The sequence below is a fragment of the Dendrobates tinctorius genome, unplaced genomic scaffold (assembly GCF_039654945.1).
Source record: "Dendrobates tinctorius isolate UK_male_01 unplaced genomic scaffold, ASM3965494v1 ptg000230l, whole genome shotgun sequence".
NCBI lineage: Eukaryota > Metazoa > Chordata > Amphibia > Anura > Dendrobatidae > Dendrobates > Dendrobates tinctorius.
Window position 1 is genome coordinate 13,269,464 of NW_027361897.1, and position 25,324 is coordinate 13,294,787.

Sequence of the window (25,324 nt, forward strand, 5' to 3'; positions counted from 1 at the left end):
AGCTGTCAGCCAATTAATGGTTTGGCCAATCAGTCAGCCGGCAGCTATCTCTTCCGACTCTTCCATACAGAGGAGCACTCGCTCAGTCAAGTGCTCCCGTGTCCTCTACAAGAGAGCAGGTCCAAGTCACCTCTGGTAACGGCTTAACGCACCAAGAACTCAAGGATTGGCAAGCCCAAATTGGATCATTTGTCGGGCAAGAGCCGGGAGGCCCTCGTACACAATAGACTGCCAGCCAAGCCCTAATATAGGCAGGCTGGGCCAACATTAGTTTACAATCGGGTCCGTCAGATTTGGTTGTTATTTCCATTATTCCGACAGGAAGGATATAACTACAAAAATTTCAGGCAGAAATTGCCAAAAGAGGCTACAACTTCTTTTTCTAAGGCCCAACCGGTTAGCATTGTTACTAAACTGGACAGCAACTGGACAATCACCTTTGCAGTGATATTAGTCATACTGATTCCATCTAGAGTTAGGCACCAGCCCTTGTCCGACATCCAGTCCAGTCCTTCGTGACAGCCGGACCAGGGAAGTCTTCATTTCTGAGGTCGGCATCCTTGACGCCTCTAGCGTTTAATGGCACTAGTAGCACTGGGCTAAGGATGGCGGCCACAGAAGTAAAGACTGCCAAGGAGGAGCGGAGTAATGTCTGGAACTGGGCAGCGCACAATCGACTTATCACTGGTAAACACTAGAAGCGACCAGGATGCCAGACCGAGAGGACAGCCGCAGAAGTGAAGATGTGCTGGTTTTGGTTGCCACAGAAAACCGTCAGGACACTGAACCAGTGCACTGCAAATCAGCAACCAGTTTTTGGAATATATGGCCTTTTATATGGAAGAATTAAAGAGTTGTGTTTTTTTTTTATAGACAACCGCTGAATATGAGAACCACTTCGATCAACCATGATCTGATTAAACACAAGCTGCTCATTTTTCTTATAGTGGCCACTACTGGGGAAATAAAGGATTGCACATGGCGATATATTGGTTGTACATATTATAAATGGATGGATTAAGGCTGGGCCTGCAGCTACTAGAGGGGGCTTTAGAGCGTGGAAAGGGGTTGCCGAGCTAATTTATAAGGAAAATCCAGGAATTAACAAGGCAGGTAAAAAACGCCAATGCCTGGCCAGGAGGACACAATGGAACGATTTTTACATGTTAGCTTGTGTCCAATTCGACAAAGTCACTTAATTCCTGCCCCCCCAGTGTAATACTTACTTCTGTCAGACCTATATGAGGCTTTTTGATGAGGTTTTGTAAACCGCTGCTTAAGGTCCTTGTGAGAAGTAAGTTAGTAGATTTCCGGAGAAGATCGTCAATCTCTGTGGAGCTGAAATCAATCATAAAACATGTTGTTGTTTTTTTTAAAAAGCAGAATTCCCATAGACAGCCAGTAAAAGTGAACCAAGGTGAAGCCTGAATTACGTGAATGTCGTATAGATGTTTCCACAACATGTTCTCTGTGTGCAGCCACAAGTGTCAATCGGGACGTTCCCAGATTTCCTTCCACCTCAGGCGCCACGAAGAACAAACCTTTGACACTTACACTCGGAGCGAGTCTCATAGGGGAATTGTTACAAGGACAGAATATGCAAAAATCCCAGAAAATGAATGAAAGTGTTTCTTTGTGTAATGACTTATCGGAGAATCCATCAATGGCGGAAGGAAATAACATTTACTATTTACTGGAGTAGAAAAATTAATGGCGGCGTATACAGACGATCCCAAAACAATAAGCTTACATGTAACCTTAAAGTCTATAAAATGTCATTATTGTATGGAATTGATACATTATTAGAAAACATGTACATGGCCAAAGGGAGGATATGTGAAATTCAAGAAAAATTAGACATAATTGAAGAGTGTCATGTGAAGGGCTACATAATAGGTGTAGGGAAAAATGCTAATTTCTAGTGGAATTTCTATGCAATTCTGCATTTAACGGAAATTTATTGCAGCTCATACAGGTTTCTCCCACAGTAAAACAGCTTCAAAAGCTGCTGACTTGTAGTTGGAATTTCCCAGCCACCTTGCAGTATATCCTGAATTTCAAGGGTACGCTCCTATGGGGCATTTCTCCTGCTAGGAAAATGCAGCAAAATCCACGTCTAGCAGCCAATATGGTGCACACATGCTGTGAATTTAACATCAATTTACAATGAAGGTGGCAACGCTTTCCAGATGATAACACGGTCATCGCTGGTTTAAAAAAAGTGGCTTGCCTTTGCTGGTTCAGATGTTTCCAGGCCCGGCATGCAGGTTCGCTGCGTTATTATGCTCTCTACACCTGTTGTATTTTCCTTGTAAATAGAAGGCATTACTTTCAGATCAAACCTCATATATCATAATTTTGGAAGATCAGCAAAAGTGGGTCACCTTGCACATTTCTCATATACGCAGGATTATGAAGGCCAACCAAAACTTGATGACAATATCTCATTTACGCTGCTTGCGATGCATCAAACCGAGACATTCCAATGCATTTATTAAGGAGGCAAAATTAGATATAAGTACCAGGTAGTTCTCTTTCTATACACCCTAAAATTTGATTTGCTTTTGCAGCTGCTGCTTGGCATTGAGATGCTGATGTTTTGTCTATTGATAGTAGGTATGCCAAACTCTTCTTATTTGCAGCTTTTTGCTACTTTCAATTCTACCTGTAAAGTCATTAATTAAAATCCTGACTTTTCCAATTATTCAGAATCAGCGGGAACTGTAAAATTGTGAGGTGCAGACAAGGAATAAACCAACTGCCCCTGATAGGCTGCAGGTAAGTGCTGCCATCAAGTGTATATATGCAGTACTGCATCAGGGGGTTTGTAGAGGGGTCATGGGAAATATAAATTAATGAAATGGATATGTAGTATATATAGGACAGGCAAATGCAGCCATGTCTTATGTTCTGGTTAGTCTCATGCTCTGGGACTTCATTAAAAAGCACCCTGTGCCACCATATGGTGGACATGCAAGGAAGAGCTGCATAGTTTTACATATGTGGACATCATTGGCACATGGAGGTACAGTATGAGCAGAGGGCACAGCCCTAACGCTCCGCAGCGGCCTGTAGATTGACTTCCATTTACAATCTATAGTTTGTCATAAACAAATTTCTCCTGGAAATTGTGCAGAAGATTATGATTATTTTGTCCAAGAAAGGATTTGGTAAAAATCGATATAATAATATCTAATAATAAAGTCGTGGCCAAAAGGTTTGAGACTTACAAAGTTTGGGTTCTCACAAACTTTGCTCCTTTAGTGTTGTTAGATCTTTTAGTCTGATGTTCCTCTGGTTCCGGAAGTACAATTATCAGAATATCATAAGTTTTCAAACTTTTATAGATAAATACATCAAGTTTATGCAAAGACTCAATATTTACAGCGTTGACCCTTATTATGCAGACTTCCACTCTTCGCCCGGCAGCTGGACATCAGATTCTGGGCCAAATCTTGATGATGACCGCCCATTCTTGTCTAACGACTGCTCAGACTTTATCACAATTTCTGTGTTTTTGTTTGTCCCCCCTCTTTATGAGGATTGACCTCAGGTTCTCGATGGGCTGAGATCTGGAGCGTTTCCTGGCCATGGACCCAAAATTTCAATCTTTTGCTCACCGAGCCACTTAGTTTTCACTTTTGCCTTGTGACATGGTCTCCATCATGCTGGAGAAACCATTGTTCATCACTAAATTGCTCCTGGATCGCTGGGAGAAATTGCTCTTGGAGGATGATTAGATCCAATTCTTTATTCATGGCAGTGTTTTAAGGCAAGTGATACCACTCCAAGCATGAAATGCCCTATTAATGGTCTATTGCTTTAATCCAGTAGCAGCTGAGTCAAGATATTTCATTAAATTACATCTACACATTGCTGAAAATGTCTGTGCAGAAATTGACTTGCAATGTGGATTGTATGCAGGAAGTGAAATCTGTATATGGATTTCAGCGTGGAAGGAAATGAAGGGGTGAGATCCAGGGAAAACGGCAACAAAATCCACAGCTAAATCCGCAGGTAAAAGGAAAAGATTTTGATAAACTGTGAGATTTGCACAATGTTTTATACCCGCAGTACCTAGTGGCCGGATGGTAAGCTTTCCATGCCTTCAGTAAAACAAACTTCTTAAAAAGTAAAAAATGTATAGTAAAAAAAAAACATCTTCCACATACCGAACATAAAATATAGATTTTTATAGAAAAAAAAAACTATGTGAAATTAAAAAATACAAACTAATGAAGCTGCAAATTTGTTTTACCTTTTGGGACAACTTATCCAAAAATTACAGATAGACAACCTTTTCTATAGACAAAAATCATAATAAAATGCAAAAATTGCCTGTAATAAATGTCTATTGGTGGGAAAACTAATATAAAGACATTAACCGCTTCGGCTATAGCAGGTAACATGTTAATATAATCAGCAGAAATTATATATTCACAGACAAAGTACCTTTCTCTTGGACTTTATTCGCATGTCTGTATTTCCAGTATTTTTTATCCTTTTTTTCACATATAAAACACGTACCCATTATAACCTATGGTGCTATGTATATGTCCATTACCATTGTTCATGCAAAACACATGGAGACAGGTCTGTTTTTATCCCCGGCAGCACGGATGACAATGGCCAATACAAGGCTATGGGTTCGTAAAAAAAACATGCACAGCACATCTGTGTGGCATCCGTGTCCCGGCTGTGTGCTATCCATGTCCCGGCCATGTGCTATTCGTGTCCTGGCCATGTGCTATTCGTGTCCTGGCCATGTGCTATTCGTGTCCCGGCCATGTGGTCTTTGTGTCCCGGCCATGTGGTCTTTGTGTCCCGGCCGTGGGCTATTTGTGTCCCGGCCGTGTGCTCTTTGTGTCCAGGCCGTGTGCTATTTGTGTCCTGGCCGTGTGCTATCCATGTCTCGGCTGTGTGCTATTCGTGTCCCGATCGTGTGCTATCCATGTCCCGGCCGTGTGCCAGCCGTGTGCTATCTGTGTCCCGGCCGTGTGCTATTCGTGTTACGATCGTGTGCTATCCGTGTCCCCGCCGTGTGCTATCCGTGTCCCGGCTGTGTGCTATCCGTGTCCCGGCCGCGTGCTATCCGTGTCCCGGCTGTGTGCTATCCGTGTCCCGGCCGTGTGCTATCCGTGTCCCGGCCGTGTACTATTTGTGTCCCAATTGTGTGCTATCCGTTTACTGTCTGTGTGCCATCTGTATCCCGGCCGTGTGCTATCCGTGTCCCAGCCGTGTGCTATTCGTGTTCCGATCGTGTGCTATCCGTGTCCCGGCCGTGTGCTATCCGTGTCCCTGCCGTGTGTTATTCGTGTCCTGATCGTGTGCTATCCGTGTCCCGGCCGTGTGCTATCCGTGGCCCAGCCGTGTGCTATCCATGTCCCTGCTGTGTGTTATTCGTGTCCCGGCTGTGTGCTATCCGTGTCCTGGCCGTGTGCTATCCGTGTCCCGGCCGTGTGCTATCCGTGTCCCGGCCGTGTGCTATCCGTGTCCCGGCCGTGTGCTATCCGTGTCCCGGCCGTGTGCTATCCGTCTCCAGGCCGTGTGCTATCCGTGTCCCGGCCGTGTGCTATCCGTGTCCCGGCCGTGTGCTATCCGTGTCCCGGCCGTGTGCTATCCGTGTCCTGGCCGTGTGCTATCCGTGTCCCGGCCGTGTGCTATCCGTGTCCCGGCCGTGTGCTATCCGTGTCCCGGCCGTGTGCTATCCGTGTCCCGGCCGTGTGCTATCCGTGTCCCGGCCGTGTGTTATCCGTGTCCCGGCCGTGTGTTATCCGTGTCCCGGCCGTGTGCTATCCGTCTCCAGGCCGTGTGCTATCCGTGTCCCGGCCGTGTGCTATCCGTGCCCCGGCCGTGTGCTATCCGTGTCCCGGCCGTATGCTATCCGTGTCCCGGCCGTGTGCTATCCGTGTCCCGGCCGTGTGCTATCCGTGTCCCGGCCGTGTGCTATCCGTGTCCCGGCCGTGTGCTATCCGTGTCCCGGCCGTGTGTTATCCGTGTCCCGGCCGTGTGTTATCCGTGTCCCAGCCGTGTGCTATCCGTCTCCAGGCCGTGTGCTATCCGTGTCCCGGCTGTGTGCTATCCGTGTCCCGGCCGTGTACTATTCGTGTCCCGATCGTGTGCTATCCGTGTACTGTCTGTGTGCCATCCGTATGTCATTCAGTTGTCGTCTGTGTGCTATGCGTGTGTCGTCCATATACTCTCTGTGTTTAACATTGCAAAGCATTGGAGAACTTTTGTCATTTCTTTTTTTATCCACCAATGGAAAACATTGATGACACTGGTACCGGTTTTCGCGTATAATAATAATAATAAATTTTATTTTTATAGCGCCGACATATTCCGCAGCACTTTACATTTCAGAGGGGATTTGTACAGACAATAGACATTACAGCATAACCATAATCACATACAGTAGATTATAACAAATACCAAGAGGAGTGAGGGCCCTGCTCGCAAGCTTACAGTCTATGAGGAAAGAGGGAGACACGAAAGGTGGGTGGTAACAGTTGCCCTGATTGTATGGACCAGCCATAATGTTAAGTGTGTAACAGTACAGACACAGAGGGCTAATGGATGCATAAAGCATGTGGGAACATGATGCTGGGAACCTGGTTATGGTAAAACTTTTGGCTCTGCCACACAGGGATAGGTTAGGTTAATGTGTTGAGGCGATAGGCCAGTCTGAATAAATGCGTTTTCAGGACACGCTTAAAATTGTGGGGATTGGGGACTAATCGTATTGACCTGGGAAGTGCATTCCAAAGAATTGGCGCGGCACGTGTAAAGTCTTGGAGACGGGAGTGGGAGGTTCTGACTATTGAGCATACTAACCTCAGGTCATCAGCAGAACGGAGGGCGCGGGTAGGGTGGTATACTGAAACAAGGGAGGAGATGTAGGGTGGTGCTGAGCCATGGAGGGCTTTGTGGGTGAGGGTAATAAGTTTATACTGAATTCTGGAGTGGATGGGTAGCCAGTGTAATGACTGGCACAAGGTAGAGGCATCGGTGTTACGATTGGTGAGGAATATGATCCTGGCTGCAGCATTCAAGACAGATTGGAGAGGGGAGAGTTTGGTAAGAGGGAGACCGATTAGAAGAGAGTTACAATAGTCGAGACGAGAATGAATAAGAGAAACAGTAAGAGTTTTTGCAGAGTCAAAAGTAAGAAAAGGTCGAATTCTAGAAATGTTTTTGAGGTGCAGATGACAAGAGCGAGCCAGTGATTGAATGTGGGGGGCAAAGGAAAGCTCGGAATCAAGTATGACCCCAAGACAGCGGGCATGTTGCTGAGTAATAGTGGAACCACACACGGAAATGGCAATGTCGGGTGTAGGTACATTAGTAGCGGGAGGAAACACAAGGAGTTCAGTCTTTGACAGGTTCAGTTTCAGATATAGTGAGGACATGATATTAGACACAGCGTTTAGACAATCGCCAGTGTTTTCTAGAAAGGCTGGCGTGATGTCAGGAGAAGAAGCGTATAATTGGGTGTCATCAGCATAGAGATGGTACTGGAAACCAAATCTACTGATTGTTTGACCAATAGGGGCAGTGTACAAGGAGAAGAGGAGGGGGCCTAGAACCGATCCTTGAGGAACCCCAACAGTAAGGGGAAGGTGAGAGGAGGAGGAACCGGCAAAAGAAACAGTAAAGGAGCGGTCGGAGAGATAGGAGGAGAACCAGGAGAGAACGGTGTCCTTGAGGCCAATGGAATGGAGCATAGTGAGGAGGAGCTGATGATCCACAGTGTCAAATGCTGCAGAGAGATCCAAGAGAATTAGCATGGAGTAATGACCATTTGATTTAGCTGTTAGCAGATCATTAGAGACTTTAGTGAGGGCAGTTTCAGTGGAGTGTAAAGAGCGGAAACCGGATTGGAGAGGGTCGAGAACAGAGTTTTCTGAGAGATAGCGGATAAGACGGGAGTGGACCAGGCGTTCCAGGAGTTTAGAGATGAAGGGAAGATTAGAGACAGGTCTATAGTTAGCGGCACAGTTTTGGTCGAAGGATGGTTTTTTAAGTAGTGGATGTATGATGGCATGCTTAAATGAGGAGGGAAAAATACCAGAAGAGAGAGAGAGGTTAAATATTTTAGTTAGGTGAGGGGTGACAGCAGGGGAAAGGGACTGGAGGAGATGTGACGGAAATGGGTCACTGGTGCAAGTAGTTGGGCGAGAAGATGCAAGGAGCCTGCTTACTTCTTCTTCTGTGACTGGTTCAAAATCAGAGAGTGAGTTAGATGCAGTGGGGGAGGGAGGACAGTGCATGGTATGAGGGGATTTGGAGATAATTTCCTGTCGGATCTGGTCAATTTTTTCTTTGAAGTAATTGGCCAGATCGTCAGCTCGGAGCTCCGTGGTTGGGGCCTGTACTCTTGGATTGAGTAGAGAATGAAAAGTGTCAAAGAGACGTTTCGGGTTATTGGACAGTGAGATGATGAGGGTGTTGAAATAGGTTTGTTTGGAGAGGTGAAGGGCAGTGTTGTATGTTCTAAGCATAAACTTAAAATGGATGAAATCTTCGTGTAGATTGGATTTTCTCCACAGACGTTCGGCGCACCTGGAGCACCGCTGCAGGAAACGTGTTTGCACCGTGTGCCAGGGTTGTCGCCGTCTGCGTTGTGGTGTTCTATTTATAGGGGGTGCAAATTCATCCAGGGCACTTTGAAGTGTTTCATTGTAATGCTTCAATGCAGAATCAGGACATGAGAGGGAGGAGATAGGGGCCAATGAAGACTGCAAGTTCTTCAGAAGTTTCTGGGTGTTAATGGCCTGTATGTTTCTATAAGTCTGGACAGTGGGGGTGACCTGAGCAGCCTGGCAGTTCTTTATAGAGAATGAAAGAAGATTGTGGTCAGAGAGTGGGAGAGGGGAGTTTGCAAAATCATCCACAGCACAAAGCCGAGAGAAGACCAAGTCGAGGGAGTTTCCGTCTTCATGCGTTGGAGAATTAGTAAGCTGCGAAAGGCCAAATGAGAAGGTTAGAGATAAAAGGTGAGTAGCAGATGGGGAGAGGGGAAGAGCAATGGGGATGTTGAAAACTCCCATGATGAGGGTAGGGATGTCACAGGAGAGAAAATGTGGAAGCCAAGTGGCAAAATGATCCAGGAACTGATGGGAGGGGCCGGGAGGACGATACACCACCGCCACTCGCATGGAGAATGGGGTGTAGAGTCTGACGGCATGGACCTCAAAGGAAGGGAAGACAAGTGAGGGTACTTGAGGGATAACCTGAAAGGTACATTTTGGTGATAGGAGCAGACCAACGCCTCCACCAGCTCTATTGTCTGATCTTGGGGTATGAGAGAAGTGTAGCCACCCGTATGAAAGAGCAGCAGCAGCGGTAGTATCTGACTGCTGGATCCAGGTTTCAGTAAGAGCCAGGAGGTTAAGAGAATTAGAAAGGAAGAAGTCATGAATGAAGGAGAGTTTGTTACACACTGAGCGAGAATTCCAAAGTGCACAATTAAGAGAGACAGATGGCATGCAGGGAATATTAATAAGATTAGAGGGGTTTCTGAGTGTAGCAGTGGGGGGGTTTGACTTTCTATAACATGGGGGACCAGGGTTGGGAGCAATGTCTCCTGCAACTAGGAGAAGGAGGATAGAAAGAGTGAGCAGATGGTTAAGTGATTTGTGAGAGCGTCTCTGGTGTTGAATGGTGGGACTGGCTGGATTGGTGCAATTTAACAATGTGAAAAGAGCATGAGTGCTATACATAGGAGAGGAAAGAAGCGAGGGGCCAATATGGATGGAGTGTGGAGAGTTAATGCCAGGGCGGTGGATGTGTGTGAATGCAGCGGCCAGGATAAAAATTACACAAATGCATATGGTATATATTTGTTGTACTCCAAATGTACAGAGAGTAGATGTATATAAATGTCTTACCTGTCTCCTGCCCTGTCTAACTGCCATGTTATAACTGCCAGAAGTACTTTGATACATGTACTTAGATTACATGTGCATAAATGCCACCCCTGCATAAATGCTCCCCCTAAACGCGTATGTGTTTTAAACAGATGTGTAATGGTGCCCTTATGGACATTTTAAAAAAAAATGTTTTTTTTTGTCCTGGAGTTTATAGAAATACCCCAACTAGTGTTTAAACTGTACACATATTTTACATATGTTTTATGTTTCGTATATGTTTTTCGTTGTGTGTGTAAACTCTTCACAACATTAAAAAAACAAAGCAAACAAAACACATGTGTACAGTTTAACTACAGCTTGGGGAGTTGTGAGCCGTCTTATTGGGAACACGTCCGTATTGTCCCGGTGTTATCGACTCCAGCGCACGTAGAAGTTGGAGGCGTTGGTCCGTGGCAATCTCCATCTCCTAACCTGTCCTGGAAGAAAGACAGCTGGAGCGTAATAGGTGAGTATGTGTCAGCACCATAGAAGCCCACCATCTTTGTAGTGCGGTGTCTGGTCACATCTCATAGTGGTTGCAATGTGCTTTTTTTTCACTTGGATGCAAAACACTGGTGTGCCCGGGTCTGCTTCTGACAACTCGCCTGTGTGTTTCTCTACATGTGTTTTGTGAGTAAATATTTCCAGGTTAGGTCAAAAGGTTACTCGTTACTATGTGTAAATTGTACCCAGGACCAATTAAGGATGTGCGAAACTCCTCTCATTTACATTCATTACCAGATAAGACATGGCAGATAAGCTGGAGGTGGCTTCTGGCCTATGTGTTTTCATGCTGGGCTCTCAAATGTTATTCTAAGTGATTTAACTGGAGCAGGCTATAGAAAGACAATTACAGAAGATGTGGTTCACAATGGAGCAGGTAAATCTACTCAGACTCAACAAACACCTGATATTAGCCACGACCCAGTCACAGGCTGGCTTATATGCTACAGCTTAGCGTGATCCTTTCCGACCAAATCTGGAGATAATGGAGGAAACATATTGAAAATTTGCCCATTTGCACAACTGAACATTCCTCAGATCTTTGCAAAAATGAAGCTCACTGAAGAAGGGTGGTATAGGTGTAAACCCTTGTCCGTGGCAGGACCTACAGTTCACTAGGTGACTGGGATACGGATCATGGACCTGAAAATATCAATGGATGCTCTTCTGCAAACATTGTTGCGGGGTCAATCATGCACCAACGTAATATATCTCATATGCGTAATATAATGTATTTGTTTTGAAATTGTGTGGCCATTAGCCTTGGTGAGATTTCAGAGTTGAGGCTGCAAGGTCTCATCCTTAAAGAGGTTGTTCACTACTTTATCATTGATGAGCTATCTTCAGGGCCCGACACCCGGCACCCCCGCCAATCGGCATCCGGAAATACTCATTTATGGAGCTGTCAAATCAATAGGATATGGTTGTGCAGTACCCAGCCGTCACCACTGTCAGAAGATGGCAAGTGGGTACTTCTGGCTGGCGGCTGCTGACACTGACACTAAAAAATGCTGATCGGCGGGGGTGCCGGGTGTCGGACCCCGACCGATCAGACATTAATGGCCGATCGGCATCCAGAAATACTCACTTGTGGAGCTATCAAATCAATAGGATGTGGATGTAAAGTACCCAGTCCGTGGCCACTGTCAGAAGATGGCAAGTGAGGATCTCTGGCACCGGCTGCTGCTACCGACACCAAGAAATGCTGATCGGCGGGGGTTCCGGGTGTCAGACCCCGACCGATCAAACATTAATGTCCTATCCTAAGGATAGCCCATCAGTGCAAAAGCAGTGGACAACCTCTTTAAGGACTCCATTAAACAAACATCGTCCAAACCAGCGATATCTTGTTCAGCCAACGGTCTAATGTGCATGGGGGTACCATGATAGCAAATGGTCAAGAAAGACACGGGTCTGGCATGACCAATTTCAGACTGCCATTCCTTTTGTTTTTTAAGATATAAGTCACCGGTAGAGAGCCTGATGGAGGCTTTCTCATAGAAAACAGAGGAGTGATTGGCTGACGTAGCGCTCCTGTGTATAGGAGAATTGGGCAAGATAGCTGCCTGGCGAACAGTTGGCTGAACCATTCTTCACCCACAGTCATCTAAAGGGTATAGGGGCATTAGAGACGTTTTTTTCAAGGCCTTATTAGCATACACTGATCAGCCACTGACAGATAAAGTGAATAACATTAACTTTCCTAAGCCAATGGTGTCTGGAAAGGGATGGGATATATTGGGTAGCAAATGAACAATCCGATGTTGAGGTTGATTTGGTGGAAAAATGGGCAACCATAAGGATCTGAGCCCCTAACACTATAGCCAATTGTGACGGAGAGGCGACTGGGTCAGATCACCTCCAAAATGGCTAATGTTGTTGGGTGTTCCCGGTATGCAGTGATAAAACCAGCCAAATGTGGTCCACTAGCATAACCACAAGCCCATCAGGTATCTATTCTAACCCTATCTATTGCCCAAAGCACCTACATTTGGCATGTAAACATCAAAACTGGACCATGGAGCAATGGAAAGAAGGTGGTCTACTGTGATGAATCAGATTTTCTTTTTCATGTGGGAGATTGGATGTGTGGGCATCGCTTAATTTGGGAACATATGGCACCAGGACGTACTATGGCAAGAAAGCAAGGTGTGTTGCTCTGCACAATGTTTTACTGGGACACCAGAGGTTCTGTCATTGATTTGGATTGTAGTTTGACAAATACCACTTCCTTAAATGTTGTACCTACAGGGTAACAATATTGCCGAATGGCAGCGCCTCTTTCAGCAAGATACGCCACGCCGTAAACATTGTTCAGAAATAGTAACATAGTAACATAGTTATTAAGGTTGAAGGAAGACTTTAAGTCCATCTAAATGGTCCGAGGAACATGACAAGGAGTTTGAGGTGATGACTTGGTCTCCAAAATCCTCAAATACAACTAGACTGTCATCGGATCAGGCATTTGCGGAATGTGCTGGAAAAATCAAATCCGGTTCTCCAAACTTACTGGACCTTAAATGATCTGCTGCTGACACTTTGGTGCCATATGCCACAGAATCAGATGGTTTTATATTAGCCCATCACACATTCCTAAATATAATACAAAGGACTGAGCATGTTGAAATCCAATATGGCTGATCTTTCTTCTCTTAACAACTGCTGTCGGGGGACAGTCAGGAGGCCCCCATGCACACTATGGTGATACATAATGGCCATTTAGGACTTGTTTATTGTTATAACTTCATGACAAACCCTATATCAGTGTGTCATCTTTATCACCATTTTAGCAAGATCCTGAGTAAGTTTTTATCCTTTTTCCTACTGGACCAAAATCAGATTCTAGTTTTTCAAAACTAAAGAAATATGAATTCAGACGATGACCAAATTACTCAGCACTGGAACTTACCTTCGATGAAGTGATTCCGAAAATTTAAGGCTTGCATAAATAAACTCTTTCACCTGTATATAAATCTGAGGGACGGACTGAGACATTGGAAGTTTCTTTGGAAAAGATACCTTGAAAGACAAAAAAAAAGTATTCAAAAAGGAAATGACTATCATCATGCAACATGTGGTTTTGCTGACTTTGCTGAAAACTAATTCTCTTCACTTTTGCCCATGCTCTATGCCCCCATACACATTAACGTTGGCACCCCAGCCATCCATCTGATGTGTCGGGGGTCTCCCAACTCTCCCTTGACAAATGAGGTCAAGTGAGAGAAGGATTAGGCAATTTTAAATTGAAACCCCCAATCCTACTGTTCTCCTGGAAAATAAGCAACAGATGTATTGATAACTGAGGAGAGATAGCTGTTGGTCAAATGATCGTGTGGCGAACAGTTAAAGGGAATCTGTCACCCCTTTTTTGAGATATCATATAATGATATCATTCAATTGTGTGTCACATAAGGATTCTCTTAGTACTTTTGCTTCCCCCTGACCCCGCACCTTTCATGCATAAATACCTTTTTTATATCGGTTCAGATGTATGTAAACTGCCGCTGTCCGGTCCGCTGGGCGGGGCTTATTAACTGCTCCCCCCCCCCGTCTTGCTCTACGCATTTCTTCTTGTGTAGAGCAAGACAGGGAGGGGGAGGAGCAGGTGAATAAGCCCCGCCCAGCGGACCGGACAGTGGCAGTTTACATACATCTGAACCGATATAAAAAAGGTATTTATGCATGAAAGGTGCGGGGTCAGGGGGAAGCAAAAGTACTAAGAGAATCCTTATGTGACACACAAATGAAGGATATCATTATATGATATCTCAAAAAAGGGGTGACAGATTCCCTTTAAGATGTCTGGACACCTTTGGACTCTACAGCTGCAGTTACACTACACGATTACCGTGAACCAGTGTTCCCAGGAAGGCTCGTTTCCCAATAACCATGCAGTGTAAACAGACTGCCAATTACTCGACGAACGAACAAAACGCTTGTTCGTCGGGTGAAATGATTTTTAAGCAGGCTGCTTATAAATTAGCATTCTCAGCAGCACATCGTCCTATGTAAACAGGACATGTGCTACCAAGGGCAAGGACATTCTAGAAGAACTAAATGATCTATTAACAATTAATCAGTGCACATTGTAGAGTGCATCCGGCCAGTCTAACCAGGCTATAGATGACCTGAGCACTGATCGGTAACAGTGTATTTGTTCATCATCCTGGCTCATGCAATGTAATGAGCCCTAGGTTGCGAAGACCATCAAAGTAACCTAAAAAGCAACGATCTGCTGACACTCCTGGGTAGTTGATGTAATATGTATCATACATGATCTTTATGTGGCTCGTATGGAGAAAAGTATGGGACACCAATACATTACACTTACTGGAGCTTTTTCGACATTACATTTTACGTTTGTAAATCCATATGCATTTCTACAAGATTTTGGAGTCTGGGGGGTTTCTTTCTCTTTCATCCAGAGGAGCATTTATGAGGTCAGACCCTGATGTTGGAACTGAGGACCGGGCTTGCAATCTCTGTTCTACTTCATCCCAAAAGGTATTGGATGGAGTTGAGATCTGAGCTCAAGTTCTTCCACACTAAAAACTGGGGCACAGTCATGCAAAAAAAAAAGGACCTTCCCCAAACCATTCCCCGAAAGCCTCCCTACACCAACTTGATGCTCTCCACATGGAGAAACTTTACCCCGTAGACCCATGTCAAAGACCAAACACCCAAACCAGTTATCCTGCTGTTTATTGATAGGTTGCAAAAATCACCTCAAACTCATGTCTACAAATGGAGGTTCTGGTTTTGGCTTCTTATCCCAAGTCATGTGGCAAGGCTCTTTAAGGGTCACTAATGACTTTCAGGATTACTACTTCCAACTGGTGGCACTAGTGTCCCTGCCCTCTTACTCTGTGAATAGAGTAAGTTGGAAGCTACAGTTGTCTTGGTATGTTGAATCATTAAGATTTCCCTTTACTAGAACTAAGGGGCTGAGGACGACCCCTGAAAAACAGACTAACAGCATTATCCATCTTCTGCTAAACTTTACAGCTGGCACAATGCATTCCGCCAGGTAACATTCTCCTGGCATTCGCCAAAAACAGACTCATTCGTCAGGTGCCAGATAGAGAAGTGTGATCTGACACTACACATAACACGTTTTCACTATTCCACAGTCCATCCAACCCTTGACATTGCGCTTGGTGATGTAAGGCTAGCAAGCATTTGCATGGCCATGGAAACCCATAGTTCTGTCTCCGACATCTAATTTATAACCTTTGACTGTCTATTTGATAAGATTTCCAATGATGTTATGAGAATATAGAGGATGTTCAGTTTTCTATAGATTCTATTGTTTTCATTGTTTCCGACTCCATCTAGTGGCCAGAGTCATAACCGGAGTGTTATTGTGTGTCTTAGTTTCACTTTCTAATCTTTTTTCCCTCCGTTCACAATGTATTCTGGGAACGTTGCAAGGCAACCGGGTAAGTTTTGCAAAGGATCATGGTTAGTCCAGCCCCCATTTTCCCTCCAGTTCTCCATTTTCTCTCAACCTGCTTTCTGGAAGCATTTCATTTCTCTTCTCCCTCTGCGACAGCATCACTGGTAAGCAAACACACTTCCTATTTCTAATTTCTGTCTCAGACCAGCCTGCTCAGTTAGTTTCCCCTCCTCAGCTAGAAGTGCAGATGTTGATTCTTAATATGTTATGTGTGATATGTATCCCTGATGTACCCTGTATTGACTCAGTGTATGTATAGGTTTTATTTGTAGCTTCACCGCATCAATATACCACCACGTTCAATAAAATACAGATTCAACCTACATTCTCCTTATTGGACCCCGGTATAGCGGTTTAGCTGCCTGTTTAAGCTACATGAAGTCTGCTTCAATTAGTGAGGACAGAACACCCATTCCATGAAGGTATCGGCGGGGCGCATTGTTTGTTTTGATGTTAATGCCATTTAGTCTGGTTTTTGCAATTATGGCATCAACAAGTTAAGTGACTTTTCTGCCCTCCGCTCCTCAACACTCAGTGACACCGCTCTGTAATTTTACGTGGTCTCCACTGCGTAAGTGAATTGCTGTAGATCCTTAGACTTTTCAATAATATCACTCTCAGGTGATGGTGGAATATGTAGGAGGGGAGAAATGTCATGAACAGACTTGCAGATGGCATTGGAAGAGGCCAGAGTTTATCCCCCAAGGTAATGGGACTGAATGAAAAACCTAAATCCAATGATTAAGAGGTGAGTGACAATACTTTTCTCCATATAGTGCTTATCATGCCTGCTCATGCTTCATCACCACTCTCAACCATTGGTAATTAATGTCACTCGAGCAGATTTTCATGGAAATCAATCCCACAGACAAGTGCAATTGAAGGGGGTCTTAAGAAAAATATGTCATGATACATTGGGGGTCTTGTTTACCAGTGGCCTAAGGCTTGTTCTGGGCAAATCCAAAAGTTTTTAATTCACTAATGAGCAATATTATTAGTGTTTGTGCTACAAAAGAAATAAATGTTACAATAAGTGCTCGATCGGGGCAGAAATGATTCCGAAACTGGACACTCAGTAAATATTTGTATTTACATACATGAACATAGTTAAAGGCCCCCATACACATTAGACTGATCCAGATGAGGTTGGCGGAGTTAAAAATTTGGCATTTCCAATATCAGACTGCCGATCAGTTTCTTATCTAAGACACTGAGACTATTTTAGCGTCAGCTCTCTCAAATTGAGCAAAGAAATGAGTGTCAGAGCGTGTGATCCTGTGTATGGGAGAGTCAGGAGAGATAGCTGCCAGCCGAACAAGTGCTCCTGTGTATGGGAGAGTCAGGAGAGATAGCTGCCAGCCGAACAAGTGCTCCTGTGTATGGGAGAGTCAGGAGAGATAGCTGCCAGCCGAACAAGTGCTCCAATGTATGGGAGAGTCAGGAGAGATAGCTGCCAGCCGAACAAGTGCTCCAATGTATGGGAGAGTCAGGAGAAATAGCTGCTGACAAAAAGAATACTCCAGTGTATGTGAGAGTCACGCAAAATAGCTGTCAGCCAAATGAAAGTGCTCATGTGTATGGAAGAGTCAGGCAAGATAGTGGCCAACCAAATGAGTGCTCCTGTATGTTAGAGTCAGGTGAGGTAGCTGCATGCTGAAAAAGTGCTCTGGTGTATGGGAAACTCAAGTGAGATAGCTGCTTGCTCAATGAGGGCTTCTGTGTACGGGAGAGTTCGGTGGCATAGCTGCTGACTGAAAGAGTGCTCTTGTGTATGCGAGAGCCAGGCAAGATAGCTGCTGACTGAATGTGTGCTCTTGTGTATGGGAGAGCCAGGCAAGATAGCTGCTGAGTGAATGAGTGCTCTTGTGTATGGGAGAGTAAGGCAAGATAGCTGCTGACCAAATGAGTGCTCTTGTGTATGGGAGAGCCAGGCAAGATAGCTGCTGAGTGAATGAGTGCTCTTGTGTATGGGAGAGTAAGGCAAGATAGCTGCTGACCAAATGAGTGCTCTTGTGTATGGGAGAGCCAGGTGAGATAGCTGCCAGCCGAAAGAGTGCTCCTGTGTATAGGAGAGTCATGCTAGATAGCTGCCAACCAAATGAGTGCTCCTGTATATTAGAGTCATGTGAGATAGCTGCTGGCTGAATGAGTGCTGCTGTGTATGGGAGAGTCAGGTGAGGTAGCTGTTGGCTGAACAAGTGCTCTTGTATATGGGAGAGTCAGGCAAGATAGCTGCTGGCTGAACAAGTGCTCGTGTTTACGGGAGAGTCAGGAGAGATAGCTGCTGACCGTATGAGTGCTCCTGTGTATGGGACAGTCAGGAGAGATAACTGCTGATCGAATGAGTGCTACTGTGTATGGGAGAGATAGGCAAGATAGCTACTGGCTGAACAAGTGCTTGTGTTACGGGAGAGTCAGGAGAGATAGTTTCTGACTGAATGAGTGCTCCTGTGTATGGGAGAGTCAGGATAGATATCTACTGACCGACAGAGAGCTCCTGTGTATGGGAAAGTCAGGACAGATATCTGCTGACCGAATGAGTGCTCCTGTGTATGGGAGAGCTAGGTGAGATAGCTGCTGACCGAATGAGTGCTCCTGTGTATGGGAAAGAGTCAGGCAGGATACATAGCTGCTGACCGGATGAGTGCTCCTCTGTATGGGAGAGTCAGGCAAGATAACTGCTGGCTGACAGCTATCTAAAGTGTCTAAGGGGCTTTAGTCTTGTGCAACCCTTGGCAAAAATTATGGAATCACTGGCCTTGGAGGATGTTCATTCAGTTGTTTAATTTTGTAGAAAATTAGCAGATCACAGACATGGCACAAAACTAAAGTCAATTCAAATGGTAACTTTCTGGCTTTAAGAAACACTAAAAGAAATCAAGAACAAAAAATGTGGTAGACAGTTATGGTTACTTTTTTAAACCAAAAATTATGGAGTCACTCAATTCTGAGGGAAAAAATTATGGAATCATGAAAAACAAACCAACAAAAAAACACTCCAACACATCACTAGTATTTTGTTGCACCATCTCTGGCTTTTATAACAGCTTGCAGTCTCTGTGTCATGGACTTAATGAGTTTCAAACAATACTTTCATCAATCTGGCTCCGACTTTCTCTGATTGCTGGTGCCAGATCAGCTCTGCAGGTTGGAGCCTTGTCATGGACCATTTTCTTCAACTTCCACCAAAGATTTTCAATTGGATTGAGATCCGGACTCTTTGCAGGCCATGACATTGACCTTATGTGTCTTTTTCAAGGAATGTTTTCACAGTTTTTGCTCTATGGCAGGATGCATTATAATCTTGATAAATGATTTCATCATCCCCAAACATCCTTTCAATTGATGGGATAAGAAAAGTGTCCAAAATACCATCATAAACTTGTGCATTTATTGAAGATGTAATGACAGCCATCTCCCCAGTGCCTTTACCTGACATGAAGCCCCATATCATCAATGACTGGAAATTTGCATGTTCTCTTAAGGCAGTCATCTTTATGAATCTCATTGGAACGGCACCAACCAAAAGTTCCAGCATCATCACCTTGCCCAATGCAGATTCGCAATTCATCACTGAATATGACTTTCATCCAGTCATCCACAGTCCACGATTGCTTTTCCTTAGCCCATTGTAACCTTGTATTTTTCGGTGTAGGTGTTAATGATGGCTTTCGTTTAACTTTTCTCTATGTAAATCCCATTTCCTTTAGGCGGTTTTTTACAGTTCGCTCACAGACATTGTCTCCAGTTTCCTCCCATTCGTTCCTCATTTGTTCCTGTTTTGGAGACATATTGCTTTAAGTTTCTAGTCTTGACGCTTTGATGTCTTCCTTGGTCTACCAGTATGTTTGCCTTTAACAACCTGCCCATGTTGTTTGTATTTGGTCCAGATTTTAGATGCAGCTGATTGTGAACAACTAACATCTTTTGCAACATTGCGTGATGATTTACCCTCTTTTAAGAGTTTGATAATCCTCTCCTTTGTTCCAATTGACATCTCTCATGTTGGAGCCATGATTCATGTCAGTCCACTTGGTGCAACAGCTCTCCAAGGTGTGCTCACTCCTTTTTAGATGCAGACTAACGAGCAGATCTAATTTGATGCAGGTGTTAGTTTTGGGAATGAAAATTTAAACGGTGATTCCATAATTTTTTCCCTCAGAATTGAGTGATTCCATCATTTTTCCCCTACGCTTGGTTTTAAAAAATTAACCATTACTGACTACCACATTTTTTGTTCTGGATTTCTTTTAGTGTTTCTTAAAGCCAGAAAGTTGCCATTTGAATTGACTTTAGTTATGTGCCATGTCTGTGATCTGCTTTTTTTCTACAAAATTAAACAACTGAATGAACATCCTCCAAAGCCGGTAATTCCATAATTTTTGCCAAGGCTTGTATTTTGAAATATACAGAACAGAGACATTTGTCAATGATCAAACATAAGGTTATCAAAGCTTTATTTCTCCACATTTACTCCATCACACATCTTCTTCACATGTGCCCTTCTTTTGAATAGGCCACTAGACTTCTAATTGCAAGACAAATACACTAGATTTCCATTATCGGTAGATAAAGACCCCCAGGTGGACTGATACAATCTCTGCAACTGCTCATCTTAAAGTGACTAAAGGCCCCTTTACATTTAGTGATGCACCAGCGATCCCGACCAGCGATATGACCAGCTCAGGATCGCTGGAGCATCGCTAAATGATCGCTAGTGAGCTTCCACACAGGAAGATCTCACAGCGATGCAGCAGCGATACAGCGGACGATACTTACCTTTCAGACGCGGCGATCCTGACGTCCTCCGTCGGCGTCCATGCGTCGCTCGTCGGCGCCAGCAGGAAGCCCAGCAGGAAGCGCCCGACGAGAAATGGAGCTGCGCGATCAGCGATGGACAGCGGGGGAGCCAGTCGGAGGTAAGTATCACACATAGCGATATCGCTAGCAATATCGCTGCTGCGTCACCAAATCGGTGATGCTTTAGATATATTGTTAGCGATATCGCTATGTGTAAAACCTCCTTTACTGTAAGTACCAGGTTATGCCACAGCATGTCAAACAAACACCAATCAAGCTTTACTTACCTTGTCACCTTCCGGATCTTGGAAAGGAAATTTGCTAATTACAGCCATGTACTCCTCTTCATTAGCTACAGGGATTGGGCTGTAGTTGTCAGCTTCAAAAATATCCCTAAAGTCACAAAATCAATGGATTAAAGATCTGGATTAACCATTATCCTCTGCATTATAACAGTGGATTCACCATGCTGTAAATCAGCCAATATTACTGCACTTTAACCCCTTCTCAACAAGGCCAATTTTCATTTTTGCACTTTTGTTCTTTCCTCTCCTTTGTCCAAGTGTCATAACTTTAGTTTTTTTTCCATTAAACTTAACCATATGAGGGCTTTTTTTTTTTTTTTTTGCGGGGCAACTTGTAGTTTTGAATAACACCAATATACTATTTGATGTATTGAAAAATATTTTTTTTAAAAATCAAATGCAGAAAAAGTGGAAAAATGCAATTCTGCCACTGTTTTTTGGGTTTTATGTTTTTGGTGTTCAGTACAATTACAGAGATACCAAACTTGTACTTTTTGTTATGTTTAACAGTTTCAAAAAATTCTGAAATTTTAAGAAAAAAAATATGTTGGTTTGTCTAGCCATTTTCTAAGACCCTTAAACTTTTTGATTTTTCCAGTCGATGGCGCAGTGTAAGAGCTTGGCTTATTGTTTTTTTTTGCACGGAAAACTGTAAGAGAAGGAAGGCAATTCAAATTTTCTTTATACATATATATTTTTATAATTTTTACTTTAAAAAAAAAATAAAAATATTCCCACACGGAATCAACACCTGCAATCTTTAGGTCACTTTTACTACACAATGCAATACTTTAGTATTGCAGTAGATAGTAAATTTGACAGCGGCTGGCAAACCACGCCTCAGAACCTCCAGTGATTACAAAGATTAGAGGGGTTGTCCAGGCTTGAGACTCAAGTCTGCAGTTGTTCTATGTGACTGCAGACTTGTGAGTCTTCACAGTGTGCAAATGGCACGCTGTCCAGATTTTCTGGTGCTGGGAATAGGTGGCGCGTGAATGCAAGTATACATGCCAACTAGACGTGTGTGGTCTCGCTCAATACAAGTGAAATGAATGCGGCTGGACACGACTAGTCGGAATGTGGCCGGAAGCATGCATGACTGCCCGCTCTCGGCGGCGGCAAATCTTGACAGCGTACTGTGTGTGATGTGAGGATTCATAATTATGCAGTCAAATAGAGTGACTATAGACTTGAGCCCCAAGCCTTTAATGGTGCAAAGGTGAGGGAATAGTAGTAGAGCCTTGCCAGATACTCTGAGTTTGTTCACTTTTATTAACCACTATATACAGTTTCCACTGTGAAATCGAAATTCAAATGTAGGGATGCCTAGAAAGAGTGCCCATAGCTTCCCTGGGCCTAGAGAGCTACTAGATCGACCAAACACTAAAACACAATTTGGAATTGTCTTTGTCAGCATAAAATTCTTTCAATATAAAGTTGATCTTATTTTTTTGTAAGGTGTCCTTTTTTAGCATAGTACCGTATATTTTTTTTCTCCTTTTCTTTAATTATCAAATCCCCTGGCTCCGATGGGCTTCCCTGTGAGATTAAAAATAATACGCACAATGTTCGTCCCTAGTTATAAAATCCCTCTATTAAGAATTCTTTGAGATGGGTTCGTTGTTCTCCCCCAAACCCAAATTTTCGAGCCTCCTATAGACCCATCTCACAATTACAATCAGACGTTAAAATTCTTCCAAAAATATTAGCCAAAAGGTTACCGTCTTGCATCCTTCAGATTCTTCATAGAGACCAGACGTCTTTTTAGGTCCCTCCAGTCAGGTAGTGAAAATTAAGGGGGAGTATGCTAGTCTCTCTAGACGCCAATAAGGTTTTTTGATTCTATTGAGTGGATGTTCCTGCGGCCAGCCATGTGCCGGATAGGTTTTGGACCAGTATTCACTAAATGGGTTAATCTACTATATACAAACCCATTGTTGCATGTATGGATACATGGATAAATCTCAGATTTATTCACCCTGTTTTGGGGTACTAGGCTGCCCACTATCCCCGATGCTGTACACTATAGCAATGGAACCAGTGGCTGCCATTATCTGCTCCACCCCACTCCCTTCTATCCAAGTAAACAATTGATAAGTATGGTCTTTTTTTTCTGGTCTAATGATTAAATTAGACTAATCCTGTATTCTCCTCGTTGACATAACAGCTACCCCCAAACGGGTATCCATTCTTCCACTAAAATGGGTAACCTAATTTCCTTATCTAGGGATACAAATATAGAACCCCAGGAGACTCCTGTGACCTGAATATCCTCTCCTCTTGTTCACTCAGATTAAGATAAGGGGATGGGAGAAGTCGCCCCCATTGGCTATGACCCATATTCGCTTAATTAAGCTAATTATTATATCCTTCCAAAGTCGCCAGTATACAAAAACGCCAACATGTTTGATAGAGTTGACTCCCTATTCACCTCTTTAGTCTGGCAGGAAGGTAGGGCTCCGATTCAGACACAAACACTGCGGTATAATCCCAACAAAATATTCATTAACCCCTTCATGACCCAGCCTATTTTGACCTTAATGACCTGGCCATTTTTTGCAATTCTGACCAGTGTCCCTTTATGAGGTAATAACTCTGGAACGCTTCAATGCATCCCAGCGATTCTGAGACTGTTTTTTCGTGACATACTGGGGGTCAATCATTTTTGCGTTTATTTGTGAAAAAATCAGAAATTTGGCAAAAATTTCGCAAATTTCAAATTTTTATTCTGTTAAACCGGAGAGTTATGTGACACAAAACAGTTAACATATAACATTTCCCACATGTCTACTTTACAAAATCACAATTTTGGAAACAATTTTTTTTTGTTAGGAAGTTATTAAGGGTTAAAAGTTGACCAGCAATTTCTCATTTTTACCACAACATTTACAAAACCATTTTTTTTAGGGACCACCTCACATTTGAAGTCAGTTTGAGGGGTCTATATGGCTGAAAATACCAAAAAGTGACACCATTCTAAAAATTGCACCCCTCAAGCTGATCAAAACCACATTCAAGAAGTTTATTAAACCTTCAGGTGTTTCACAGCAGCAGAAGCAACATAGAAGGAAAAAATGAACATTTAACTTTTTAGTCACAAAAATGATCTTTTAGCAACAATTTTTTTTATTTTCCCAAGGGTAAAATGAGAAAGTGGACGCATAAAAGTTGTTGTCCAATTTATCCTGAGTACGCTGATACTCTATATGTGAGGGGGAACCACTGTTTGGGCGCACAGCAGGACTCGGAAGGGAAGGAGCGCCATTTGACTTTTTGAATGGAAAATTAGCTCCATTCGTTAGTGGACACCATGTCGCGTTTGGAGAGCCCCTGTGTGCCTAAACTTTGGAGCTCCTACACAAGTGACCCCATTTTGGAAACTAGACCCCCAAGGACCTTATCTAGATGTGTGGTGAGCACTTTGAACCCCAAAGTGCTTCACAGAAGTTTATAACGCAGAGCAGTGAAAATAAAAAATCTTTCATTAACTCAAAAAATGATTTTTTTAGCCTGCAATTTTTTATTTTCACAAGGGTAACAGGAGAAATTGGACCCCAAAATTTGTTGTCCAGCTTGTCCTGCGTACGCTGGTACCCCATATGTGGGGGTGAACCACTGTTTGGGAGAACGGCAGGGCTTGGAAGGGAAGGAGTGCCATTTGACTTTTTGAATGGAAAATTAGCTCCAATCATTAGCGGACACCATGTCGCATATGGATAGCCCGTGTGCCTAAACATTGGAGCTCCCCCACATGTGACCCCATTTTGGTAACTAGACCCCCGCAAGGAACTCATCTAGATGTGCGGTGAGCACTCTGAATCCCCAAGTGCTTCACAGAAGTTTATAACGCAGAGCCGTGAAAATAAAAAATCTTTTTTTCTTCAAAAAATTATTTTTTAGCCCGCAACTTTTTATTTTCACAAGGTAACAGGAGAAATTAGACCCCCAAAGTTGTTGTGCAGTTTTTCCTGAATATGCCGATACCCCATATGTGGGGGTAAATCATTGCGCACACGTCGGGGCTTGGAAGGGAGCACAGTTTGACTTTTTGAACGCAAAATTGGCTGGACTCAATGGTGGCGCCATGTCGCGTTTGGAGACCCCCTGATGCGCCTAAATAATGAAAACCCCTCAATTCTAATTCAACCCTAACTCCAACACACCCCTAACCACAACCCTAACCACAACCCTAACCCCAACACAACCCTAACCCTAATCCCAACCCCAACCCTAATTCCAACCCTAACCCTAATTCTAACCCTAACCCTAATTCAAACCCTAATTTTAACCCTAACCCTAATGGAAAAATAAAAATAAATACATTTTATTTATTTCATTATTTCTGCCTA

General features: G+C 43.7%; 1 protein-coding gene across 5 annotated transcripts in view; it reads right to left on the minus strand.

Annotated features, from left to right (window-relative positions):
- Positions 1-25,324, minus strand: part of EXOC6 (exocyst complex component 6) — a 319,253-nt gene that overhangs the window by 113,952 nt on the left and 179,977 nt on the right. For all 5 annotated transcript variants that reach the window (XM_073555856.1, XM_073555853.1, XM_073555852.1 and 2 more), the window contains exons 14-16: positions 20,958-21,063; positions 13,324-13,433; positions 1,227-1,338 (exon numbers count right to left, since the gene is read on the minus strand). In XM_073555856.1, coding sequence (XP_073411957.1) covers positions 1,227-1,338; positions 13,324-13,433; positions 20,958-21,063 — 328 coding nt within the window. The remainder of the gene's footprint in view (positions 1-1,226; positions 1,339-13,323; positions 13,434-20,957; positions 21,064-25,324) is intronic.